This window comes from Erythrolamprus reginae, chromosome 3 (genome assembly GCF_031021105.1).
Source record: "Erythrolamprus reginae isolate rEryReg1 chromosome 3, rEryReg1.hap1, whole genome shotgun sequence".
Classification (NCBI taxonomy): Eukaryota; Metazoa; Chordata; class Lepidosauria; order Squamata; family Dipsadidae; genus Erythrolamprus; species Erythrolamprus reginae.
In genome coordinates this window covers 16,553,022-16,575,816 of record NC_091952.1, presented here as the reverse complement: position 1 = coordinate 16,575,816, position 22,795 = coordinate 16,553,022, and the positions used below count along the sequence as shown (strand labels likewise).

Here is a 22,795-nt window from a genome sequence, read left to right as displayed (position 1 = left end):
AAGGCAAATTAAAATTCAAGCTGTTATGTGCTATTCAACCAAGGAAACCTTTGCCACAGATAGACAATCTAGGGCACCTCGAGTATTTTTTATAAAAACAGCCTTGACAGTTCATAGCACCGCACCATTCATTTCAATGCACAATGTCTATTCCCATCTCCCCAAAATACAGCACCCTGAATTGTATGACTGAAATCTCTTCATGGTTCATATTCATTCATATCAGGAAAGACTTCATGAAATCAATCTGTATAGTCTGGAGGACAGAAGGAAAAGGGGGGACATGATTGAAACATTTAAATATGTTAAATAAGGTCCAGGAGGGAAGTGTTTTTAATAGGAAAGTGAACACAAGAACAAGGGGACACAATCTGAAGTTAGTTGGGTGAAAGATCAAAAGCAACATGAGAAAATATTATTTTACTGAAAGAGTAGTAGATCCTTGGAACAAACTTCCAGCAGACGTGGTAGATAAATCCACAGTAATTGAATTTAAACATGCCTTGGATAAACATACAGTAGTCCCTCGCTATATCGCGCTTCACCTACTGCGGCTTCACTTCATCGCGGGTTTTCAAGAAATATTAATGAGAAAAATCATTCGCCGATCTTCGCTGGTTTGCGGGTTTCTGAAGAAGTCGATTGGCAGATTTAAACAGCCCGCGGAACTCGATCGGCAGGTTTTTCCAAAAAAATATATCTAAAATTGTAAATACTGTATTTAAATACTGTATCTAAAATAAATACTGTGTGGGAAGGGTTCATAAACACTTAAAACAATGAAAACTTACCAAACAATTACAATATAAATACTTAAATAATTACTATCAGTCAATAAATTCCCCATCGCGGATGTCACCTATCGCGGCCGGGTCTGGCACGTAACACCAGCGGTAGGTGAGGTCTTACTGTACTATCCATCCTAAGATAAAATACAGAAAATAGTATAAGGGCAGACTAGATGGACCATGAGGTCTTTTTCTGCCGTCAGTCTTCTATGTTTCTATGTTTCTATTTGACTTCATTCAGTATAGAAAAGCTTCCTGCTGGGTAGTGGGTTTTTGCAATAATTCAATAAAACAGCCCAGTCTTTTTCAACTTTGCGTTTTCTAGACACACCAGAATTTCATTTGGGGTCCCAAGGCATCTGGAGAAATCTCAAGTGAAAAAGAACAACGCAATCCACCGGCACGGGTATAAGGAAGGAAAAAATATTGTAAATATTGAAACGCCAGCTGATACCCATGCTTCGCTATGAAACTATGGGATGGGGCTTGATAAATTGATACCCTTCATGGCATCGAACCAGAATATCTCCGGGACCGCCTTCTGCTGCACAAATCCCAGCGACCGATTAGGTCCCACAGAGTTGGCCTTCCCCGGATCCCGTCGACTAAACAATGTCATCTGCCAGGTCCCAGGGGAAGAGCCTTCTCTGTGGCGGCCCCGACTCTCTGGAACCAGCTCCCCCCGGAGATTAGAACTGCTCCCACCCTCATAGCCTTCCGGAAACTCCTTAAAACTCACCTCTGCCGTCAGGCATGGGGGAATTGAGGCATTACCCCCCCTCCCCTGGACCTATACAATTTATGTATGGTATGTCTGTGTGTATGTCTGGTTTAATAATCGGGCTTTTAAATGTTTTTTTAAATTTATTAGATTTGTTATGAATTGTTTTATTGTATGCTGTGAGCCGCCCCGAGTCTACGGAGAGGGGCGGCATACAAATCTAATAAATAATAATAATAATAATAATAATAATAATAATAATAATAATAATAATAATAATAGCTTTAAAATTAATGAGTAGTTAAAAAAGGGACTATATTATTTCGTTAGAGATAGGTTTGTAATCTCCTGATGGCCAGCTGATCATTGGAGCCAGAATGTTCTGAAAGGCACTATCATTTCCCATGGAAAATGACCACTGCTTCCAAGAGCTATGGGGTTTGGGCCCAAGTAGTGCTGGTCCTGGGCAGGATGGCATGGGGGCCGTAAGGGCAAATGACCATGGGCATTCTGCAGCAGTTCTAACTTTGAAACAGAGTTGCAGTCCGGCCTCGACATACGACACTGGAGCACAAAATTTATGTTGCCAAGTGAGAAATTTGTTAAGTGAGTTTTGTCCCATTTTACGACTTGCCTTTCCAACATTTAAGTGAACCGCTGCCATTTGTTAACTTAGTGACACAGTTGTTAAAGTGAATCTGGCTTCCCCATTGACTTTGTCAGAAAGTTGCCAAAGGGAATCACATGATCCCGGGACACTGGGACCGTCACAAACATGAACCACCTGTTAAGCATCCAAATGTAAAATCATGTGACCCTGGGGTGGTTGCAATGGTTGCATGAAAAATGGTCATAAGTCTGCTTTTTCAAGTGCCGTTGTAAATTTGAACAGTTGTAAATCGAGGATTACCTGTATACAATGTGGGGGCATCTGTTGTAAACAAACTGTTGTAAATCGAGGATTACCTGTATACAATGTGGGGGCATCGTTTGGCGGGGCCCAGGGGAAGAGCCTTCTCTGTGGCGGCCCCGACCCTCTGGAACCAGCTCCCTCCGGAGAGTAGAACTGTCCCCACTCTCCTGGCCTTTCATAAGCTCCTTAAAACCCACCTCTGCCGTCAGGCATGGGGGAACTGAGATAACTTCCTCAGGCCTATACTGTATGTATGGTATGTTGTGTGTATGTTTTCTTAAATTATGGGGTTTTAGTTTTAATTATTAGATTTGTATTGTACATTGTTTTTCTATTACTGTTGTGAGCCGTCCCGACTCTACGGAGAGGGGCGGCATACAAATTTAATAAATAAATTTAATAAATAAATAAATAAATAAATAAATAAATAAATAAATAAATAAATAAATATGTCATAACTATGAACTGTTATTAAGTGACCTGTCATATCTCGAGGACTCTCTGTATTTTTTTTTAAAGCCAGAAGGTATCCTAGATACTTTCATGTCCTGCTGTTTCAAAATATGGCATTTTTGAACTTCCAGGTGACGGAAGGAAGAAGAAGCTTGATTTTATTTTATTGCTTGGACCTGATGATTACGATGTCAAGAGTGTGACCTCTTTTGGGGCAGAGGTTTATAGAGAAATTGGGTAAAACCTGAAATAGAATCTACTTACTAGTGTGTGACTCCCCAAAGGCATGGTTTATGCTATTTTTAATTTTTAACCGGTTATGAACTAAAATAGAAAGTTGAGGTGTAAAGTGCTTCATTTGCTGACATTATTAATGAAATAATCTTATTTGCAGAATCATTTCTCTGATTACTTACCCAGGCACACAGCCCATTATCTGCATTCAGGGGGAGTCAGTAGCAGCATTTTTCTTTTTCTGCTATTTTTGTCTTTCTACTTGGATGATTTTTACTGTATGAATAGGGAGCTTGTGGTCTTCCAGACTGCTGCTGATTTAAAAAAAAAATCCCATTTCTTGAAACCATGACACGGTAAGTGGCATTGCTGGAATCTGTGTATCAACAACATCTGGAAGACCTTCACTTCTACTCCAGATGACGAGATTGAGAAAATGTTATTTTCTCTCTCTAAACATTAAGAACCAGTTACAATCAATGATGTTTTTTAGGTTCAAGTTGCACTGTATTCCACTGGGGGAGCTTGTCCTTTTAATGAACAGGATGTCTTCTTTACCTGAACTTCGTTTTACGTCTTGCTGTAGGGAATAAAAGATAAACAGAACGTTAAACGATTTGACTAATAAGTAAAAAATAAATAAATAAAAATAAATAAACTTAGCATAATAATTTACCGTATTTTACGGAGTATAAGATGCAGCTTTTTCCTCCCTAAAAGAAGATGATAATTTGGGTGCATTTTATACTCTGAATGTAGCTTTTTCCCCCCAGCCCTAACTAGCTGCTAATGATCTTACCTTGCAGGCTCTTTCATTGTTTCTCTCTGTGAAGAATGTTTTCCAAGCCCTAAGTCTTTTCAGGGTTTTTTCATTTCTCTAACTCAGCGTTTCCCAACCGGTGTGCCGCCATGGCCAGGTGTGCCGCGAGAAGCTCCAGCTGGGCGGGGCGCTGCCGGCGCCCCTGCCTGTGTCGTCCTGTGTGGATGGTCTTGGGCTTCACATTCGCTTCCTGGTTCCCTCTCCTCCCACCGCCTGTGTCTCCCACCGTCGCCTCCCACCAAGCCGTCGCCCGTTGCCGTGGGTTCCTTGAGTGGGAGCTGCCGCTTCCCTCCATCCAGCTCAGCCACGCTGCCGTAGAAAGCACAGAAGTTATTGCCACCGCTTCTGCCTCCACTCAGGGAGCCACCGTGGTCACCGCGCCTTTTCCTTTCGCTCAGCTCAACCACGATGGCTCCCTGAGTGGAGGCAGAGGCGGCGGCAATAACCTCTTGGCGGAGGGGAAGCGCTGACGGGCTCTCCTCCTTCCCCACCCCCGCGCTTCTCTCCCGCCCTGGCTTTTGCTTCGCCCCATGATTTCCCCGCAATTTCATCCAGGCCACCTCTTGCCTCCTTTTGAACTGCGGGGAAATCTGCGGGCGAAGCAAAAGCCAGGGCGGGAGAGAAGCGCGGGGGTGGGGAAGGAGGAGAGCCCGTCAGCGCTTCCCCTCCGCCAAGCTGCCTGCTTGTCCTCGCGCCTCGTTGCTACCTCCTGCCTTTTTCCAGGGGCCTTTGGAAGGTACCCAGGGAAGGGGGGGGATTGGGGGTGGCTGCAGCGGCTTCTCGTTCTCCTCATCGGGCTGCTAACGCCCGCCCGGCCCCTCTTGCATGCAGTCCCTTCACCGAGCGCTTTTTTCTTCTCACAGCTGAGGCAGGATTTGGAATGTCGGGGTGTGTGTGCGTGCGGGCTCCGCATCCCCCTGCTACCCGGAACATTTAAAATAAGAAAAACCTTCGCCGGCCTCCGCAGAGAAGAAAGGAAGAGAGAGAGAGCAAGAGAGACATAGCAAGAGAGGCAGAGAGAGAGAGAGAGAGAGAGAGAAAGAGAGAGAAAGAAAGAGCTAGCAAGAGAGAGAGAAAGAGAGACAGAGAAAGAGAAAGAGAGACAGAGAGAGAGAGAAAGAGATAGCAAGAGAGAGAAAGAGAGAGAAAAAGAGAGAGAATGAAAGAGAGATAGCAAGAGAGGCAGAGAGAGCAAGGGAGAGAGAAAGACATATAGGGAGGGAAGGAGGGATGGAGAAAGAGAAAGAAGGGAAGGAAGAGAGAGAAAGAGTGAGGGAGGAATAGAGCGAAATGGAGGAAGATTTTTTTTTGTCAAAACTTTTCTTTAGCCACCCCCCCCCCCCCCCCATTCAGTGTTCCCCAGGATTTTGAAAATGTGAATAATGTGCCGCGGCTCAAAAAAGGTTGGGAAACACTGCTCTAACTTACCCCAAATAAGTTTCTTTCCAGCCCTAACCAGGTGCTATCAATGTTCCTAGCTCTTACCAGATTGCAAGCTCTTTCATTGTTACTCTCTGGGAAGAATGTTTTCCAAGACCTAAGTCTTTGCAGGGTTTTTTCCATTGCTCTACTTGCTCCGAATGTATCTTTCCAGGTGCTAATGATGTTCCCTGCTATTACTGGCTTGCAAGCTCTTTCATTGTTACTTTCTTCGAATAAAGCTTTTTTAAAGCCCTAACCAGGGGATAAAATAATGTGCTGGCTAAGAACGCTAGCTAGATGAATACCTGGTAAGCAGATTCTTTTCCCTATTTTCCTCCCCAAAAGCTAAGGTGCCTCTTATACACCGGTGCGTTTTATACTCCAAAAAATACGGTATGTCACTGTGGAACAGATATAAAGCCCTCCCAACATGTTTCAAGTGGTTATATGGAAGAAATCCCTGCAAATTTATGGCTAAACCTTTCCTTTTTCCAATTGCTGAAATACACAAGGACTACTGCACTTGGCTCAGTGGCTCATGATAAACGGGGTCTTTTTGTACTTCACAGATATTTACATAAACTAGTGAAAATATTAAAAATTAAATGCCTACCAGAAAAGGAAGCCTGGCCTCTAAGTACATTCACTGGGGATGCTAAGGGATCTCTTCAAAGAAAGCCCTTCAGAGACTCCGTAAAAGCCACCTGTTGCACCACTAACAGTTAGGTAAGGATGTGGTTTTCTCCAAGGTCCTAGTAGTGCACTCTGAATTTAGGATGATTTTGAGAGAGCCAGGAGAGTGAAATCTGTGTAATTGAAGATGGAGTGTTAGCCAAACCTCTTCATACTCAGGTAGCAAAAATTCCTAACCCATCTTTTTTTTTTTAATTTTTAAAAATGTTATTAAATTAATAAGTGACCTGATCAATTATGAACTTTTGGTGGCGTACAATATACAAATAAATTTAAATTAAATGCAATAGTATAAAAAGAGTGTCTGGAGAAACAACCACATAACCACAAGGGGTCTGCCACTCACTCTAATCTGAGGTTTAGGACAGTGATGGCAAACCTATGGCACACCTGTCAAAGCTGACATGCCCTGATGTTTTGGTGACGAGCCAGCATGCACTAATGCCCAGCAACTATCCTTGAAAGCATGCACCATTCTCGATTTTCAGAGACTTTGGAGGTCACATGAAAATAGTGTGCACCTTCATGCAACCCCCAGGCCCATTGGAAGTTACTTCAGGCCCAGCCTTGGCACTGCCACTGAGTGGTATTTTTCAAAGTGTGTCAGTTTTGGATGCCATGTTTTCTTTTTCGGCTTCCTAACTGCCACATATTTTAGCCTGGAAAATTGGAAGGGGATTTTGTATCAGAGTTTGTTACATGAAAGTCAATTCCAGAAGCACACACAGATAACTGATTCAACTGGATTTGTTAACTTCTTTATAAACATAGTAATATATATATGTATATATTTACAATACCCCAAGTAGAGTTCTTCAACATAGTAGCAGTTACAAGCAGAATACAGTGTTCCCTCGATTTTCGCAGGTTTGAACTTCGCAAATAGCCTATACCACGGTTTTTCAAAAAATATTAATTAAAAAATACTTCATGGTTTTTTCCCCTATACCATGGTTTTTCTCGCCCGATGATGTCATATGTCATCGCCAAACTAATAATTTTTGCAAATAAATAACAAAAAATAATTATTGTTAATAAATAATTATGTTTATAAATATCAGAATCACTAAGTGTCTTATTCAATGGTGAGTACCAGTAATAATGGTGAGTAAATGGTTGTTAAGGGAATGGGAAATGGTAATTTAGGGGTTTAAAGTGTTAAGGGAAGGCTTGTGATGCTGTTCATAGCCAAAAATGGGGTATTTACTTCCGCATCTTTACTTTGTGGAAACTGGACTTTCGCGGGTGGTCTCGGAACGCATCCCCCACGAAAATCGAGGGAACACTGTACAAGCAGCTTCTAGTTCAAAGAGAGACAAGAGTACAGAGTGGAGTGAGCCACACCCAGCCTTCTAGTTTTAGTTTTGTTTCTCTGCACAGACTCAGATGTGCTTAGTTCTCATTGGCTGACTTAGTTGCTATGCCTATTCATTGACTGACCTTGTTACCATTGGCTCTCCCAGTCATGAATATTCTAACATTTTGGTTGGAGTGAATAACAACATTCTTTACTCTTGCCTGCACTTGGATGGGATTGACTAGAGATTGTCTCCAGTTGAATGTGAAGATTGGATTGGGCCATGTGATGAACCTGTGGGTGCAAGAAAGGGTTGTGAACTTTCCACCTGGTGGGGGAAACCTGGAAGCTTCAGATTTGGGGTTTTCCAGATGTACCAACATGACATCTGTAATAAATTGGAACTTTGAGGAACTTCTAGCCTTGGAGTTTTATGTCACTGGGGGTGGGTTTCTTTGCAACCCTAACAGTGTGATCTAGAATTCTAGATGCTAGAAGGGTGATAGAGAATTGTTTTTCTTTAGTTCGGGTATGTTTTATTGATTGATTTTGTCCAATACACAATGAGGGTTTTAGTGGGTATACACATAGTAAAATACATGATGAAGGTTATAGAGGAGATACTCATAGTAAAATATATCGCTCCTTACTGACCTCTTAGGAATCTGGAGAGGTCAAACGTGGATAATCTAAGGGTAAAGTGTTGGGGGTTTGGGGATGACATTATGGAATCCGGTAATGAGTTCCACGCTTTGACAACTCGGTTACTGAAGTCATATTTTTTACAGTCAAGTTTGGAGCGGTTAATATTAAGTTTAAATCTGTTGTGTGTTCTTGTGTTGTTGTGGTTGAAGCTGAAGTAGTCGCCGACAGGCAGGACGTTGCAGCATATGATCTTGTGGGCAATACTTAGATCTTGTTTAAGGCGTCTTAGTTCTAAGCTTTCTAGGCCCAGGATTGAAAGTCTAGTCTCGTAGGGTATTCTGTTTCGAGTGGAGGAGTGAAGGGCTCTTCTGGTGAAGTATCTTTGGACATTTGTGAATGTGTGTGTGTGTGAGAGAGAGACAAATACCAACCGAGTCAAGACAGACGTTTTCTGCATCTTTGACATGCTGAGCCCCAAAGGTTTGCCATCACTGGTCTGGGAAAAGAGCAGCTCTTAAGAGCTTGTCTAATAAGATCAAGGCAGAGACTCTTAACACAGAGATTTTCAAACTTGGCAACTTTAAGACTTGGGGACTTCAACTCTCAGAATTCTGGGACTTGAAGTCCACAAGTCTTAAAGTTACCAAGTTTGAAGACATCTGCTCTAACAGGATGTTATTTCAGAGGGCAACTGCTAGGACAGAGAAAGCCTATTTCCTGAGTTCTGTCAGAGGTCCTCACTTAATCAAAGGTGCCCAAAGCATGTTGATTGCCAGATGGCTCAGGTAGCAATGATAAAAGACAGGCAGCCCCTCGAGTAATCATTCTTTATGTCTTGAAGGGCTACAGAGATGATAACCAGCACCTCGGATTGCACTGGTAATTATTATGACTGTCACAAGGTTCTTTCTTAATGAAAAACAAACTGAATAATGCTTCTCTCGTGAACACATTAAATCCTGGAAAAGTGTAAAGTAGACAGGGCACTGAAAATGTAAGGGAGGGGGAGGAAAGCATAATTTACCCCACAACAATTTCGTTAGGTGCTCCCCAAGGACATAGAAGATGCACATTATGCACACAGCCAAAGAGAGAAACGCCGCCTTTCCAAGTATACCAAGCACTCCTAAAACTGGATAAGCCCAAATCCCTGCTACATGATGTATCCAAAATATCCTAAAACAAAGCAAGACAAACATCATCATGAAATATAAGAAGCCAAAACAGGTTAAATATTGTGCCTATTTTGAGGCTGCCTGAAAACATTTCAGTTGGCTAATTCATAGAGGTACAGAAGTTAATTATATGAATTAAAAATCTATAAGGTGATCTCCAAAGCTAGGGGTGGGCCTTTGAAAATCTCAGTTTACAAAGATGCTCTTAATTTTCCAATTTCAATCAGTAGGACACAAAATATTTGACAATGACTACAGTGGTACCTCTACTTATCAACTTAGTTTGTTCCGTGACCAGGTTCTTAAGTAGAAAAGTTTGTAAGAAGAAGCAATTTTCCCCATAGGAATCAATGTAAAAGCAAATAAGGCGTGCGATGGGGGAAACCACAGGGAGGGTGGAGGCCCTGTTTCCTCCCAGGAGATTCCTAGAGAGGCCCCACGGAGGCTTCTCCTTGCCTTTTCCAGCCCTGCTTCCTCCCAGGGGATTCCTAGAGAGACCCTACGGAGGCTTCTCCCCCACCTTTTCTGGCCCTGTTTCCTCCTAGGAGATTCCTAGAGAGGCCCCAGGGAGGCTTCTCCCTGCCTTTTCTGGTTAGTTTTGGAGGCTCGGGTTTGTAAGTGGGTAAAGGTTCTTGAGAAGAGGCAAAAACATCTTGAACACCCAGTTCTTATCTAGAAAAGTTCGTAAGTAGAGGCGTTCTTAGGTAGAGGTAAGACTGTACTTCATAATGGTAAATCTGTTATCATCCAGATACTACTACTAAACTACATTTTCCAACTTCCATTCCTGTAATACATTGCTTCTCAATTATTTTCTGCTATGTGCCCCCTCCCCCATCCCAGGAAGAAGTAAACATTTCACGGGACTATAACAACCAATAATCCTGTCATTTCTACTTCAGGCCTAGGACTGGAACTTAATAAACTAGCTGGTTCACTCCCCTATTTTAAAACACTTATTATTTGTTGTGGTTAGCTCTGGCCCAGCTCCTGCCCCAAGGACTGTGGATGTGGGGAAGACATCCATATGCTGCAGGCCTGTTTTGCTCCCGGTGGAATATGCTGATGAAGGCTCCTCTGACCAAGAAGACATGAGTGACAGGGAGGAGGAGAGTGGGGCAGACAGCTCAGAAGGAGATCAAGTATCTAGCTCCTCCTTGGATTCAGAACAAGATACAGCCATGCATGCGGAGAGCGATGCATATGCAACAACAACTGAGGGATTATTATCAGAGAAAATGAGGCCACCTGTGGTTGGGTGGGGCTGTGGTAATTGGTGAGGCTGCTATAAATAGCAGTCTGTGGGTTTGGCCATTGTGGAGGATTATCTGATCCTTAGGTTTCGTGACTGCTTTACTGACTTTGACCTTTTGTATGCTGATTTTTCCCCGCTTTGAAATTAAACCAGAGCAACGTGTGTTTCACTTTGTGAAAGAAGAAGGACTGTGAATTGCCTCACAGCTGCAAGCTAAGTATCACAGAACTGATAAGGGACTTGTACAAATCATCAGTTTGTTTGGAGATGAGTGCTCTTTGCTATACCAAAAGAGGGCTTAGTTTAAGTGACTTTTCATTATAAAGAACATTGTTTTGAATTTTCAAACATGTGTGTCTGAAATTTGTACCTGTGAATTTTTGGGAGGAGTCAACCAGAGAGCCTGACAGAACATTATTTTTAAATATTCTACAAGAATTATTCAATTGCTCCCTTCTCTTCTCCTCCCTTCCTTCCAGTTAATACAAAAGAAACATCAGAACAAAATGAATAAAAAAAAGTTTTAAATTCAAATAAATGTTTCAAACAAGATTAAATACCTACCATGAGATGTAGACACCTGCAAAGGTGGCAAGTCCCAATAATCCTTTCCATCTAGGAGGATACTTATGTGAACATATAACAAGCTCAATGAAAAGCAGTGGCAGGATAGTAGTGTGCTAAAAAGCAAAAGCAGAACATAAAAGTAAATGGTAGTGATTTCTGATAGTCTCAAAATGGGTGAGCAGTGTGGTCGGGCGGTAGGAAAAGCAAGTAGGATGCTTGGCTGCATAGCTAGAGGTATAACAAGCAGGAAGAGGGAGATTGTGATCCCACTATATAGAGTGCTGGTGAGACCACATTTGGAATACTGTGTTCAGTTCTGGAGACCTCACCTACAAAAAGATATTGACAAAATTGAACGGGTCCAAAGACGGGCTACAAGAATGGTGGAAGGTCTTAAGCATAAAATGTATCAGGAAAGACTTCATGAACTTAATCTGTATAATCTGGAGGACAAAAGGAAAAGGGGGGACATGATCGAAACATTTAAATATGTTAAAGGGTTAAATAAGGTTCAGGAGGGAAGTGTTTTTAATAGGAAAGTGAACACAAGAACACAATCTGAAGTTAGTTGGGGGAAGGATCAAAAGCAACGTGAGAAAATATTATTTCACTGAAAGAGTAGTAGATCCTTGGAACAAACTTCCAGCAAACGTGGTTGGTAAATCCACAGTAACTGAATTTAAACATGCCTGGGATAAACATATATCCATTGTAAGATAAAATACAGGAAATGGTATAAGGGCAGACTAGATGGACCATGAGGTTTTTTTCTGCAGTCAGTCTTCTTTGTTTCTATGTTTCTAATGTATGGAAACAAAATCAGTCGTATTGCTTTTTATTTTGGTTTCAGACCACTAGGCATCATGGTGGCACAGAGGTTAGAATCCAATATTGCAGGCAAATTCTGCTCACAGCATGGAGTTCGATTCTGACCGGCTCAAGATTGACTCAGCCTTTCCTGTTTCCAAGGTCAGTAAAATGAGGATCCAGATTGTTTGGGGCAATATGCAGACTCTGTAAACTGCTTAGAGAAGGGTGTGTAAAGCATTACCAAATTTTATTGGTAATGCTTAGTTTTACTTAGTTTTACTTAGTTTTATTGCTATTGCTCTTCTGTTCCAACATTATTGCATGAAAAATACTTTCAAGATATTTCTTTCTGAAAGCAGAAAATCCTGTCAAGTTATAGTGTTCTTTTTGAAAAGCCTATGCAAATACAGTGGTACTTCTACTTAAGAACTTAATTCGTTCCGGGACCAGGTTCTTAAGTAGAAAGGTTTGTAAGTAGAAGCAATTTTTCCCATAGGAATCAATGTAAAAGCAAACAATGAGTGCAAATCCATTAGGAAAGAAATAAAAGCTCGGAATTTGGATGGGAGGATGTCACGCTGAGTATTGCCAGCCACAGAGACATCCAGTAACTAAAGAGTTAACATGTGTGCCTTGTCATTAATCACCTCCCATATTTTATGTTATATCCTACTATGTCATTTCCGCCTTCTTCATCCCGTTGCTCCTGTTGTTCTTAAGACTCCATGATGTGAGCTGTTTATTTTCTACTTTTATAATAAAAGAAAGCTTGTTTTGATTAACAATGCTTGGATCTCTTAAATCCATCACCTCCGCGGTGTAAAGTTCAAACGGACTTTTACAATCCGTGACAGAGGAGGAGGAAGAAGAAGAGGAGGAAGACAGTTTCTGCCGAAGGAAGGTGAGGGGAGGTGAATAAAAAAAATCCAAAACTTTAAGGCTTAAAAAAAAAAGAGGGACTCTGAGGCGGCGAGGAGCACGTGCCTCTAGGGGTGGGCAACAGGCAGGATGGCGTGGAACGCGATTCCACTGGTGGAAATGAAGATGTGTGCACAGCTCCAGCTTATCAGCAGCTGCCACTCCCTGTATTACTGGTCTCGGCTCAACTCTCTTTTTTTCCCCTGCTGCTGCTGCTGCATCTGCACCTGCGCTCCTTGCTTTTTTCCTCTTTCCTCCTTCCTGGCCTTGGACGAGCTTCCCTCTCTCCTGCCCGGCTCCCCTCCAGCCTCCCGCCGCCACCTCCCGCCTGAGGTGCAAGCAGAAGGCATGGTTGGAAGCAGCGCTGGCAGCATTTATGCTTCTGGCAGCACCTGGCCTGAGGTGGGGGGAGGGGTGACTGAGGAAGGAGAGTGTGGGAAACGCGAAGCAAATTGTCACCCCAGCAAGCGACACAGGTAAGGTTGTAAGTCGAGGACTTAACAATAATGATCGTTCAAGCCACTCCCACCTGGTCACATGGCCAGCAAGCCACTCCTACCCAGTCACATGACCATTAAGCCACACCCACAAAATTAGCCATACCCAGTGTGGTCCTCTCATACACCTGGCGCAAGGCTGCCTCCCATACACTGCGCCAGAGAGAGAAACCAAGGAGGGCGAGAGGGGGGGAACCTCCCGCTCCTTTGACCGAAAAGAGGCTGCTGCTGCTGTTGCTACCTGCTTCCTCTTCCTTCCCATGCTGAAGGGCTCCCCTCTCCTCTTGCTCGCTCACTTTGTAGCCGTCGCCTTTCGTTCACTGTGGTGACTCCTCAGTTTGGCTGAAGCCGAGTTGATCCGGCTGGGGCGAAGCACCCCCTTTTGCCTTTCCATGCCCAGATGCTCTGAGAGGCAACTTCGCGCCGGGTGTGTGGGAGGTAGTGCAAGGGAGTCACCACAGTGAAGTGGTTTATTTCCTCCCGAAGCACCCAGAGAAAGTAAAATGCTCCGTTCGCTCTGGACTGCCCAGAGCGAAGGGAGCGTTTTTTTTCTCTGGGCGCTGGCAGAGGTTTATTCCCTCTCCAAGCGCCCAAAGAAAGAAAAATGCTTTGTTCGCTCTGGACTGCCAAAGCCTCCTTAAGCACCACTGAAAGGCTCCTCTGACAGCCCAGAAAAGCGAGGTGGCTGGGATTAAAGGGGGAATGGCAGGAAACTGGCTGGGCCTTTGTGCTGCTCTCAAATTCCCTGGGAAATTTTTCCGGGCTTGGGTTCTTAAGTAAAAAATTGTCCTAAGAAGAGGCAGAAAAATCTTGAACACCTGGTTCTTATCTAGAAAAGTTCTTAAGTAGAGGCGTTCTTAAGTAGAGGTACCACTGTACAGATAGTCCTTGAGATACAACTGGCTCTTTAAAATACTGATAATCTAATTTATAACAAATTGTATGTGCCAAAGGAAGACTCTAAAGCTTCAAATACTTACCATGCTGTGATTAAGCCAATCTGGATTAATGTCATCTAGTTCTATAGGGTACACTAGTTCTCTGTCAATTGCATAAAGGCCCCAGAAAGCAACAGCTACAAACTAAGAGAAAACATATGAACATTAATAAGAACCTTATTTTAAGAAATCTGCTGGTCACCATCTTATAAACTTTGTACATATATGAACATAAGAACATTAATTTCTCCAGATAAAAATATGACAAAAAACTGAACCTTCAAACATATTCAATATCATACAGTGCAACATACAATTTGCACTGTAAAGTTGCAGGAGTCAGATAGCCTATCAATTTGCTAAATTATTAGTTGTTTAATTTATAAGCCCTTTCCTTGTCAATTTCAGAGCGACCCCCTTTGCTTTAAACAATCAAAACTAAATATTATGTAATTTTAAACATATTTTATTATGTAAAGATAATTGCATAATAACAAAAAGAAAACAAGTAGGATGGATGAGAAAATTAAACTTTTCTTCCTACTCTGATAATAAAAATCGCTGTCCAATTTTATTTGCATTTTAAATCTGCTACTGCTGCCAATGAAATTCTCATCTGAAATACAGATAGCTGATCTGTAAGAGGCAATTTTTCCAAAACCCGGCCAGCAAGGAGAGAAAAAAAAAGGACAGTTCTAGCAATCCTTTAAAAGAAATAAAAATAGGCACAGAACACTGATTTACTTGGCTGAGTCATTAGCCTCCCAAGTTCAGTAATTATAAAATTCAAATTATAGTTTTTGTACACTGAAAATCAGGTTACTTTTTATACTTAAAAAAAAAAGGTGGAGGAACTTTCAGAGACAATAATTGGAGCTTTCAATTTTGTGACATGCAAATAAGTTTAACACATACAGTTTCATAAATAAATGATAAGGTGTACAAGTTACACTTCATTGCCCAGTTTTATCAGTTGAGTCCTGTCTTTTGATCAGGCATTTATTTTTTAATTATTGGTAAGTCCGTAAAAACATTTGAAAATCCCAATTTAGGGCTCATCACAAATGAACTCAATGTGCTATTTGGTCCCTACCTACTTGAACAGAAATCCCACTTTATTTGCTGTTTGTTTTAAACTTAAAACTATGCATGATTATATCTTTACTGCTAGATGCTAGAGGTATTTTATAAATAGTATTCATTTTTAATGCCTTTTAGTCAGTGCTGATTCCTGGCAACTGCTTGGGCATTGGGAAAGTCCCTCAAATTTTAGCAACATTTTGAGACTTGGTTTGCAATTGCTTCTTTCCTAGGGCTAGGAGAGAATCTGGTTTTGAGCCTAAAGAGGGATTAGAACTCCCAATCGCTGGTTTTCTAGCAAGGTTCCTTAACCACTAAATTAAACTGGTTCTTCAACGATATTTCTAATAAAATAATAAAAGCTATTTTATTCATCCTTCTTGAGATCCTTTCTATATGCCGGTACCTCAAATGGCAGTATCTTTATTAGAACAGTTTTGGAATGAAGCAAGATGGTTTAATACAGGTAGTGCTTAACCTACGACCATAATCGAGCCTGGCATTAATTTTTTTATTTTTTTAATTAATCAGATTTGTATGCCGCCCCTCTCCGCAGACTCGGGCGCTTCACAGCAATAATAATACAATGTAAACAAATCTAATATTTAAGTTAATTTAAAACCCCAATTTAAAAACCAATCATACATACTAACATACCATGCATAAATTTCATAAGCCTAGGGGGAGGAAAAGTCTCAATTCCCCCATGCCTGACGACAGAGGTGGGTTTTAAGGAGCTTACGAAAGGCAAGGAGGGTGGGGGCAACTCTGGGGGGAGTTGGTTCCAAAGGGTCGGGGCCGCCACAGAGAAGGCTCTTCCCCTGGGTCCCGCCAAACGACATTGTTTAGTTGACGGGACCTGGAGAAGGCCAACTCTGTGGGACCTAACTGGTCGCTGGGATTCGTGCGGCAGAAGGCGGTCCCGGAGATATTCTGGTCCGGTGCCAAGTAGGGCTTTATAGGTCATAACCAACACTTTGAATTGTGACCGGAAACTGATCGGCAATCAATGCAGACTGCGGAGTGTTTATGTTGTTAAGTGAGAAATTTTTAAAGTAGGTTTTGCCCCATTTTACAACTTTCCTTGAACACATTAGTTAAGTGAATCACAGCAGTTGTTAAGTTAGTAAAATGGATGTTAAGGGAATATCCTCAGGAGGTCAGAAAACAGATAACAATGATTGAATTGCCGGAAGCTATTAAGAAACAAAAGAACGGTAAAGCCCCAGGATCTGATGGACTAACCAGCTGAGCTTTATAAGGTATTGGGAAGAGGTATTTGGACCTATCCTTTTGGATTTGATAAATGAAGTATTTATACAAGCTAAAATTCCGGATACTTGGACAGAAACATATATATCTCTGTTACTGAAAGAAGGGACAGATACACAAAAAGTAAAGAACTATAGGCCAATATCTTTGTTAAATGTTGACTATAAGATTTTTGCATCAATTATTGCAAATAGACTTAAAAGATACTTAAATGAATTTATACATTCAGATCAGAATGGATTTTTACCTAAAAGACAAATTAAAGAAAATATGCATACAATTTTAAATACTTTAGAATATTTTTTCTAAAATATATGGAAGGCTGAGTCAACCTTGAGCCAGTGATGAGATTTGAACCGCTGACCTTCAGATCTACAAGTCAGCTTCAGTAGCCTACAGTACAGCACTCTACTTGCTGCACCACCCCGGCTTATTAGGTATTTTACCAGAAAAAATTTCATAAAGAGGAAATATATTTGATTATACATATTTTAACAGCAGCTAGAATAGCATATGCACAAAATTGGAAGCTGAATAAAATTCCAAATGAAAGAGAAATATTACGTAAGATTTTAGATTGTGCTGAAATGAATAGGCTTACTTTAAAACTTAAAGATAAAGAGGAGTGTGATTACTATAAGATTTGAGGAAAGTTTTATGAGTGGTTGAAAACTAAAAATAATTGAGAAGTATTTTTTTAAATTACTTTTGAAGAAATACATTATGATTTAATATTAATCTATTAAAGACCCAGATGACGAAATAAGGATTTTAAATTTATTTGGATTTGTCATGATTTGCTGTATCTTGCTGTGAGCCGCCCTGAGTCTGCGGAGAGGGGCGACATACAAATCTAAATAATAAATAAATAAATAAATAAATTGGTGGCAGCATTGGATAAGGAGTTAGTACAGAGATGAAAGGATTAAATTAGATATTGAGTTAAGATGTTTATGTTTTATTATAAATAGAAAAAGGGAATATAAGGGACTAAATTTCATAATATTGTTATCTGTAGATGAAATATATCTCATGTGTAGATAATTTTAATTAGCAAAGAAGTGGATAAAAAGTACACATTGAAAGTATTATTAGCTTTCTTTCTTTCTTTCTGAATGTTAAACGTATCAAAGAAATATCATTAATTATTATGTTAAGCATTGATTTTGTGTTTTTTACTGCTCATGTTGTTTTATTGTATGTTGCAAGAAAAATAAAGAAAAATGTTATACCCCCCCAAAAAGGGGGGGAAAAGAAAAGGGAGTCACATGACTTTGAGATACAGCAACTGTCATAAATGTGAGTCAGTGGTCCAGCATTCAAATGCAAGTCACGTTACCATGTAAATGCTACAGCGGTCGTAAGTGTGAAAAATGGTCATGTTACCATTTTCAATGATGTAACTTTGAGCGGTCACTAAATGAGCTGTTATTAAGTACCTGTATATAATAAAAGCCTGCAGAGAAAATTCTTTCTAACCCCTTTAGCAGTAATGGCCATTGAAGGTTTATTTTTTTTGTGTAAGTAGCATGTGTGTGTGTGTCTGTTTATGATTTTCCTGTATGCTGTGGTAACATATTCATGAATACTGGGCTGCAGAGAGAGAACTCTACATTCAGTGTTGTGGGACATATAACTAGGAAGAAAAAAAGAGTCATAGAATGGCGCAATCACCAAATTCTGAGCCAACTCTTGTAGAGCTGCACTTTTTTTTCCTGAAGTTTCTCCCAAGACAAATCTAAATGTTTTTCAAATTTAATATTTCTTTTGCTAGCACCGAACTCTGCACGTTTCTTTGTTTATGCTCCTTTATTATGAGAATTGACCATTTACTGACTACTATCTGTTCTTTGTTCTTCAATAGGCCAAAATCTCAAATGACTGCTTTAAAGAACAAAACCACCAATTTTCTTCGGCGATGCCACAGTGAACTTTTTTTTTTGTTGCTATGTGGGAGGATAAAATAAATGATAACCAGCCTACCCTGATGAGATTACCATTGAGAAATCAATGTTGGTTTGTTGATTTTATCTGTAAGCAAGTTGATATACTTGTTTACTGTGATTATGGAAAGGATCTTAAGAAAACCATCTAAAATCTCATGCACCTTTAAGCCAAGGCTGGAGGAATGATGGTCCTTTTATTAACATTGATTGTTTCCACATTGCTTATTTGACCCCTATGATAATCATTAAGTGTTGTACCTCATGATTCTTGACAAATGTATTTTTTTCTTTTATGTACACTGAGAGTATATGCACCAATGACAAATTCCTGGCAATGACAATCACATTTGGCCAATAAAGAATTCTATTCTATTCTATTTTATGACTTGTGGACTTCCACTCCCAAAAATTCTGTGCTCAAGGCCATCATTCCCCACCTCTGCTTTAAGCAAATGTGACTCAATTTAATGGACTTATAGTACAGTACGGAATTATTTACATAATAGCAGATATTGTAATTACTTACTAAGCCGACAGGGAATACATATGCAGAGAAGATGAAATCTCTAATAGGCAGCACTATAGATGACACTTTCTTGTCTTGGGAAGGGACAAACAGAGCTACAGCATCAACTGTGACACACATTAAGAACAGCACTGTCTGTAGAAGCTATGAATTCAAAGAAGTTATATTCAAGGTGGAGCATACATTTTTCTTTCCATTATTTATAATCCAAGAATAATATTTAAAGTTAAAAGCTATGACTTGGGATATTTTTTTAATCTCTTATATCTATGTTCCTTAATCAAGATTTCTTCAGTACACTATACCAGATACTTGAAAGGACCTCAAAAGTGAGACCTGTGAATCTAATCTAAATCGATTGCTCCATACCCAGTGCTTTGCTGACAATTTAGATTGAAGTTTGTAGAATTTCCAATGTGGTGGCAAAAGTAACTCAGCAACAACTGAAGGGAATGAACAATTTACCATTGCAACTAGCAATGAGTCTTTGGTCTCTTGCACCCAGAATCACCAAAGAAAAAGGCCATAGTTTACCAAGTTTTGATCAAAGCGGTCTGAGCATTAGCAGAGGATCCATATTAGAGACATAATTGCTTTACAACTGATCTAGCCACAAATGAAGACTTTGGTACCCATCTTGGTTTGAAAATCCCAAAAACTCCATTTTGGGGAAATGCAATGAAACAGTTTTTAGGTATAGCCATGTTGAGCCAACGGTTATTCTAGCAGGCTGGTTTTAGCAGCAGAAAGAGATAAGGAGCCATGGTAACATAATAATTTCTTCCACTGCACATACCATCAGTTAGTCACTAACAGCACAATAGTACAATATTTTTTCAAAAAAACCAGTTAAGGATATTAATAGGTACTGGATAAAAGGATGTCAATAAACAAATGGATAAAAGGACATCAATGAAGAAATAAATAATAAATCAATACAATATTACACGTATAAGTAAACTCAAATGCTTACTTAAAAGTGCAATACAATAGGAATATTTATTCCACACCACATCAATGAATATTACTAAAAATCACCTCTTACAAAACCTCAACGAATTAAAGAATCATACAATATTACACATAAAGGTAAACTCAAATGTTTACTTATAAGTGCAACAGAAATGAATCCAAACTGAGTTTTTATTCCACTCATCACACGGCATTTTTAAACTCTCAAAATTCCCAGTCATTATTGGCTGTCAAAATTTAAACTTCTGCTGGGTCTGATTTTCCCTTCGTTAATTTTCTAAGGACACCAGACCGATTGAAGGTATTCTTGGCTCTGCCTCTTAACTTCCAACTTCCACGTGTTCTGGACTGCACTTTCCAGAATTCCCAGCCAGAACGGCCATCGGATGGGAATTTTGTAGCCTAACTAGTCAGATTGAAAAATTAGGTCTAAGAAAGGATCCCCAGGATTTGGCTTTATTTGTACTACACTGAACCTTAGCAGGGGTCTCCAATCTTGGCAACTTTAAGTCTTGTGGACTTCAACTCCCAGAATTCCTCAGCCAGCCAAGCTGTCTGAGGAATTCTGGGAGTTGAAGTCCATAAGTCTTAAAGTGGCCAAGGTTGGAGACCCCTACTTTAAGGTAAGCTCCCCCCCTCTCGCCCCGCCTAGCCTCGCTGTCATTGGTTCACCCTTCCCAAAGCCCCTCCTCTGCCACGTGCGAAGGAGCTAAGGCTGAGTTGGGCGCGCGCTTTCCGTGTCGCGCGCCCACCTGGTTGAGGAAAGTCAGGTATTTCCACTGGCCGCCATAAGACTCGTCGTGCACTTTCCTGACCGGCTTGGGGAACCCCCAATTTTGAGTCACGGCGAAGGTCGCCCAGATGAAGCAGAGGAAGTGCAGCAGCGCCACAGCTCTCTGACCTCGCACGGCCAACTGCATGGTCGTTCATTCCGCGCCGCGATGGTTAGAAAGTGGTAATGGGGGGGAAAGCGTTTTACAAGCGCGGCGGCGGGGACGGCGCCATGCGCCGGCGGATCTTCCGCGCAGGCGCTGATCGAGAATTTGGCGCTCAGTCGCCCGCCGCCATCTTGTCTGCCTTTGAAGCTTTAAACAGGCGAATTTTGGACCGTGATGCTTTCTCACCTCACAGTGGGCCGTGATGGACTGCTCTATGTGTCTACCTTGGGGGGGGGGGGAGAGAAAGAATAATAGTGACTCTCCCGGTGTTAATTTCATTATCCGATAAGTATTCGGTGCAAGGTGGAACTGAGAGTGTTTGATGATTTTGAAGCTGTAGGTTGATAAGGAACTAACTGTTCCTTATTCGTTCCTTCCTTGGGGAAATTCCCCCCCTCCAAGATAACCTTGGAATGGTACTGACCTGACAGATGGGAGGGGCCTAAGCATATGGGCGGGAATCAAGGCGGTAAGCCTGCTTATGAATGAATATCTTGGTTTTAACACTCCTTCCGAATAAATGAGATTACTTACTTACTTAGATTTATAGGCCGCTCATCTGACTGATTCAGGACAGCGAAGTTGACGTTGTGATTTTCCTTCCAAATTTTATTTTACTTTTTTTTAACTATTACTTTGGTTAGGGATGTTGGGTGTAATTTTTATTTTTCTCCATCTTAAGATAAAACATGTAAATAACAAATCACAATACAGTACCAAAATCCTAGCAGATACATATGCCAAATTTCCATATCATTAATGTGCTTTGAGGAGTTTCTTTACTTTCTACCTTCCACCTCTCCTCCCAAAATTCCATCTCTCCAATATTATATGTAGTACTAAACTTTAAAAAAAGAACCAAAGAAACTTTAGTTAGGGATGTTGATAGTACAGATTCAGGTTGCGGAAAAGGATGCAGTTTTAAGAAACAGTATAATTTTTGGGCACTGATGACCTGAGACCTGATTCATGTTGAATGAGAGACAGCTAGGAAATAAATCCCAGGCTTTAAACTTTATGATGTGTGGAAAAATGTTGCAAAAGAAGGCAATAGTAAATAATTTTTGTATTGCAGCCAAGGAAACCAGAATGACGTGCCTTTAAAAACAGAAGGAACCAAGCTTTACATTTACTTCAAAATGGATTTTTTAAAATCTACCATAGATTTTTAACATTTTTTGTCCTTTTTATTTAAAAACTGTAGTAGCTTATGTTTGTGTGTTATTTATCTGTAAGTCATTTCAAATTTGTGCAAAAGTATGTAACTTTAAATGGAATATACTGTATATTTGTGTAAGATAAATTAAAAAATGAAATATACTAGATTATTATAATGCTTATTTCTGTATATGTTTACTCAAAAAGGGAATTCCACTGATTTTTTAAAATATCTGTTTCCAGGGAAACACTGTAGAACTCAGTCAAGGGACATTGAGAAAAATATTTAAATATGTTAAATCACTGTTTGAAGATCAAAGGAATTGTGATTGATTTCCAGTGCAAAGAATTATTTTCCTTGGTAAGTTGTGGATTTAGACTAAAGGTTTCATATTTCTTTTATGTAGTTGTCCCATGGATTATTTTGGAACATCTGTTAACAAGAAATTAAACATAGTCTACTGCTATGTTTATGTGATGCTTCTGTAAAGTATGTAAATTAGTATGGTAATCATAACCACAACTCTTGCGGCAGTGGATTTTACTTTGAGTAAAACAAAAATATCTGAATACATTCATAGTAGTTTAACTGACATGAATAACCCATTGGCAGGTGAATCGTAAATTCTTCCAAGTAGCTGCATTGAAAGAGTTATGCCCGCAGAAGCTTATATCCTGATTGCTCTTTAAGTATATTTAGCATGTAAAATATAGAACAGCTTTGTTGTACTTTAACAAAATGCAGCTGGCTGACATA

The 22,795-nt window shown here is 40.4% G+C and overlaps 3 protein-coding genes across 11 annotated transcripts in view; 1 reads left to right on the top strand and 2 right to left on the bottom strand.

Annotated features, from left to right (window-relative positions):
• Positions 1–22,795, bottom strand: part of LOC139163624 (aurora kinase B-B-like) — a 90,754-nt gene that overhangs the window by 36,861 nt on the left and 31,098 nt on the right. The gene's annotated exons all lie outside the window — the stretch shown is intronic.
• LOC139163625 (androgen-induced gene 1 protein-like) lies at positions 3,292–21,017 on the bottom strand. 3 transcript variants are annotated; one of them, XR_011558501.1, is made up of 7 exons: positions 20,695–21,010; positions 18,971–19,114; positions 14,189–14,290; positions 10,981–11,096; positions 9,011–9,162; positions 5,965–6,157; positions 3,613–3,689 (listed from the first exon to the last, which is right to left on the bottom strand). XR_011558501.1 is itself a non-coding variant. In XM_070744539.1 (6 exons), the coding sequence occupies exons 1-6, from the start codon at positions 20,860–20,862 to the stop codon at positions 3,664–3,666; spliced, it is 708 nt and encodes a 235-aa protein (XP_070600640.1). In that variant the 5' UTR covers positions 20,863–21,017; the 3' UTR covers positions 3,292–3,663. The 3 variants fall into 3 exon arrangements, 1 of the variants encoding a protein (XP_070600640.1); XM_070744539.1 differs by lacking the exon at positions 5,965–6,157 and having other exon boundaries at positions 3,292–3,689; positions 20,695–21,017; XR_011558502.1 differs by lacking the exon at positions 18,971–19,114.
• Positions 20,687–22,795, top strand: part of ZNF831 (zinc finger protein 831) — an 85,964-nt gene continuing 83,855 nt past the window's right edge. For 2 of the 7 annotated variants that reach the window (XM_070744526.1, XM_070744532.1), the window contains exons 1-2: positions 20,701–21,148; positions 22,282–22,399. In XM_070744526.1, coding sequence (XP_070600627.1) covers positions 22,331–22,399 — 69 coding nt within the window. In that variant the 5' untranslated portion in view covers positions 20,701–21,148; positions 22,282–22,330. Of the gene's footprint in view, positions 21,149–22,281; positions 22,400–22,795 lie in introns of those variants that run through there. The other 5 variants (XM_070744530.1, XM_070744529.1, XM_070744527.1 and 2 more) reach the window with 4 other exon arrangements.

Excerpts from the sequence above, each read along its gene's own strand:
- LOC139163625 (XM_070744539.1), bottom strand. The coding sequence starts at position 20,862 with ATGCAGTTGGCCGTGCGAGGTCAGAGAGCTGTGGCGCTGCTGCACTTC. Across the intron at positions 19,115-20,694 it reads ACCTGACTTTCCTCAACCAG|CTTCTACAGACAGTGCTGTT; the intron begins GTGGGCGCGCGA and ends TTGAATTCATAG. Across the intron at positions 9,163-10,980 it reads GCAGGTGTCTACATCTCATG|GATATTTTGGATACATCATG; the intron begins GTAGGTATTTAA and ends GCTTTGTTTTAG.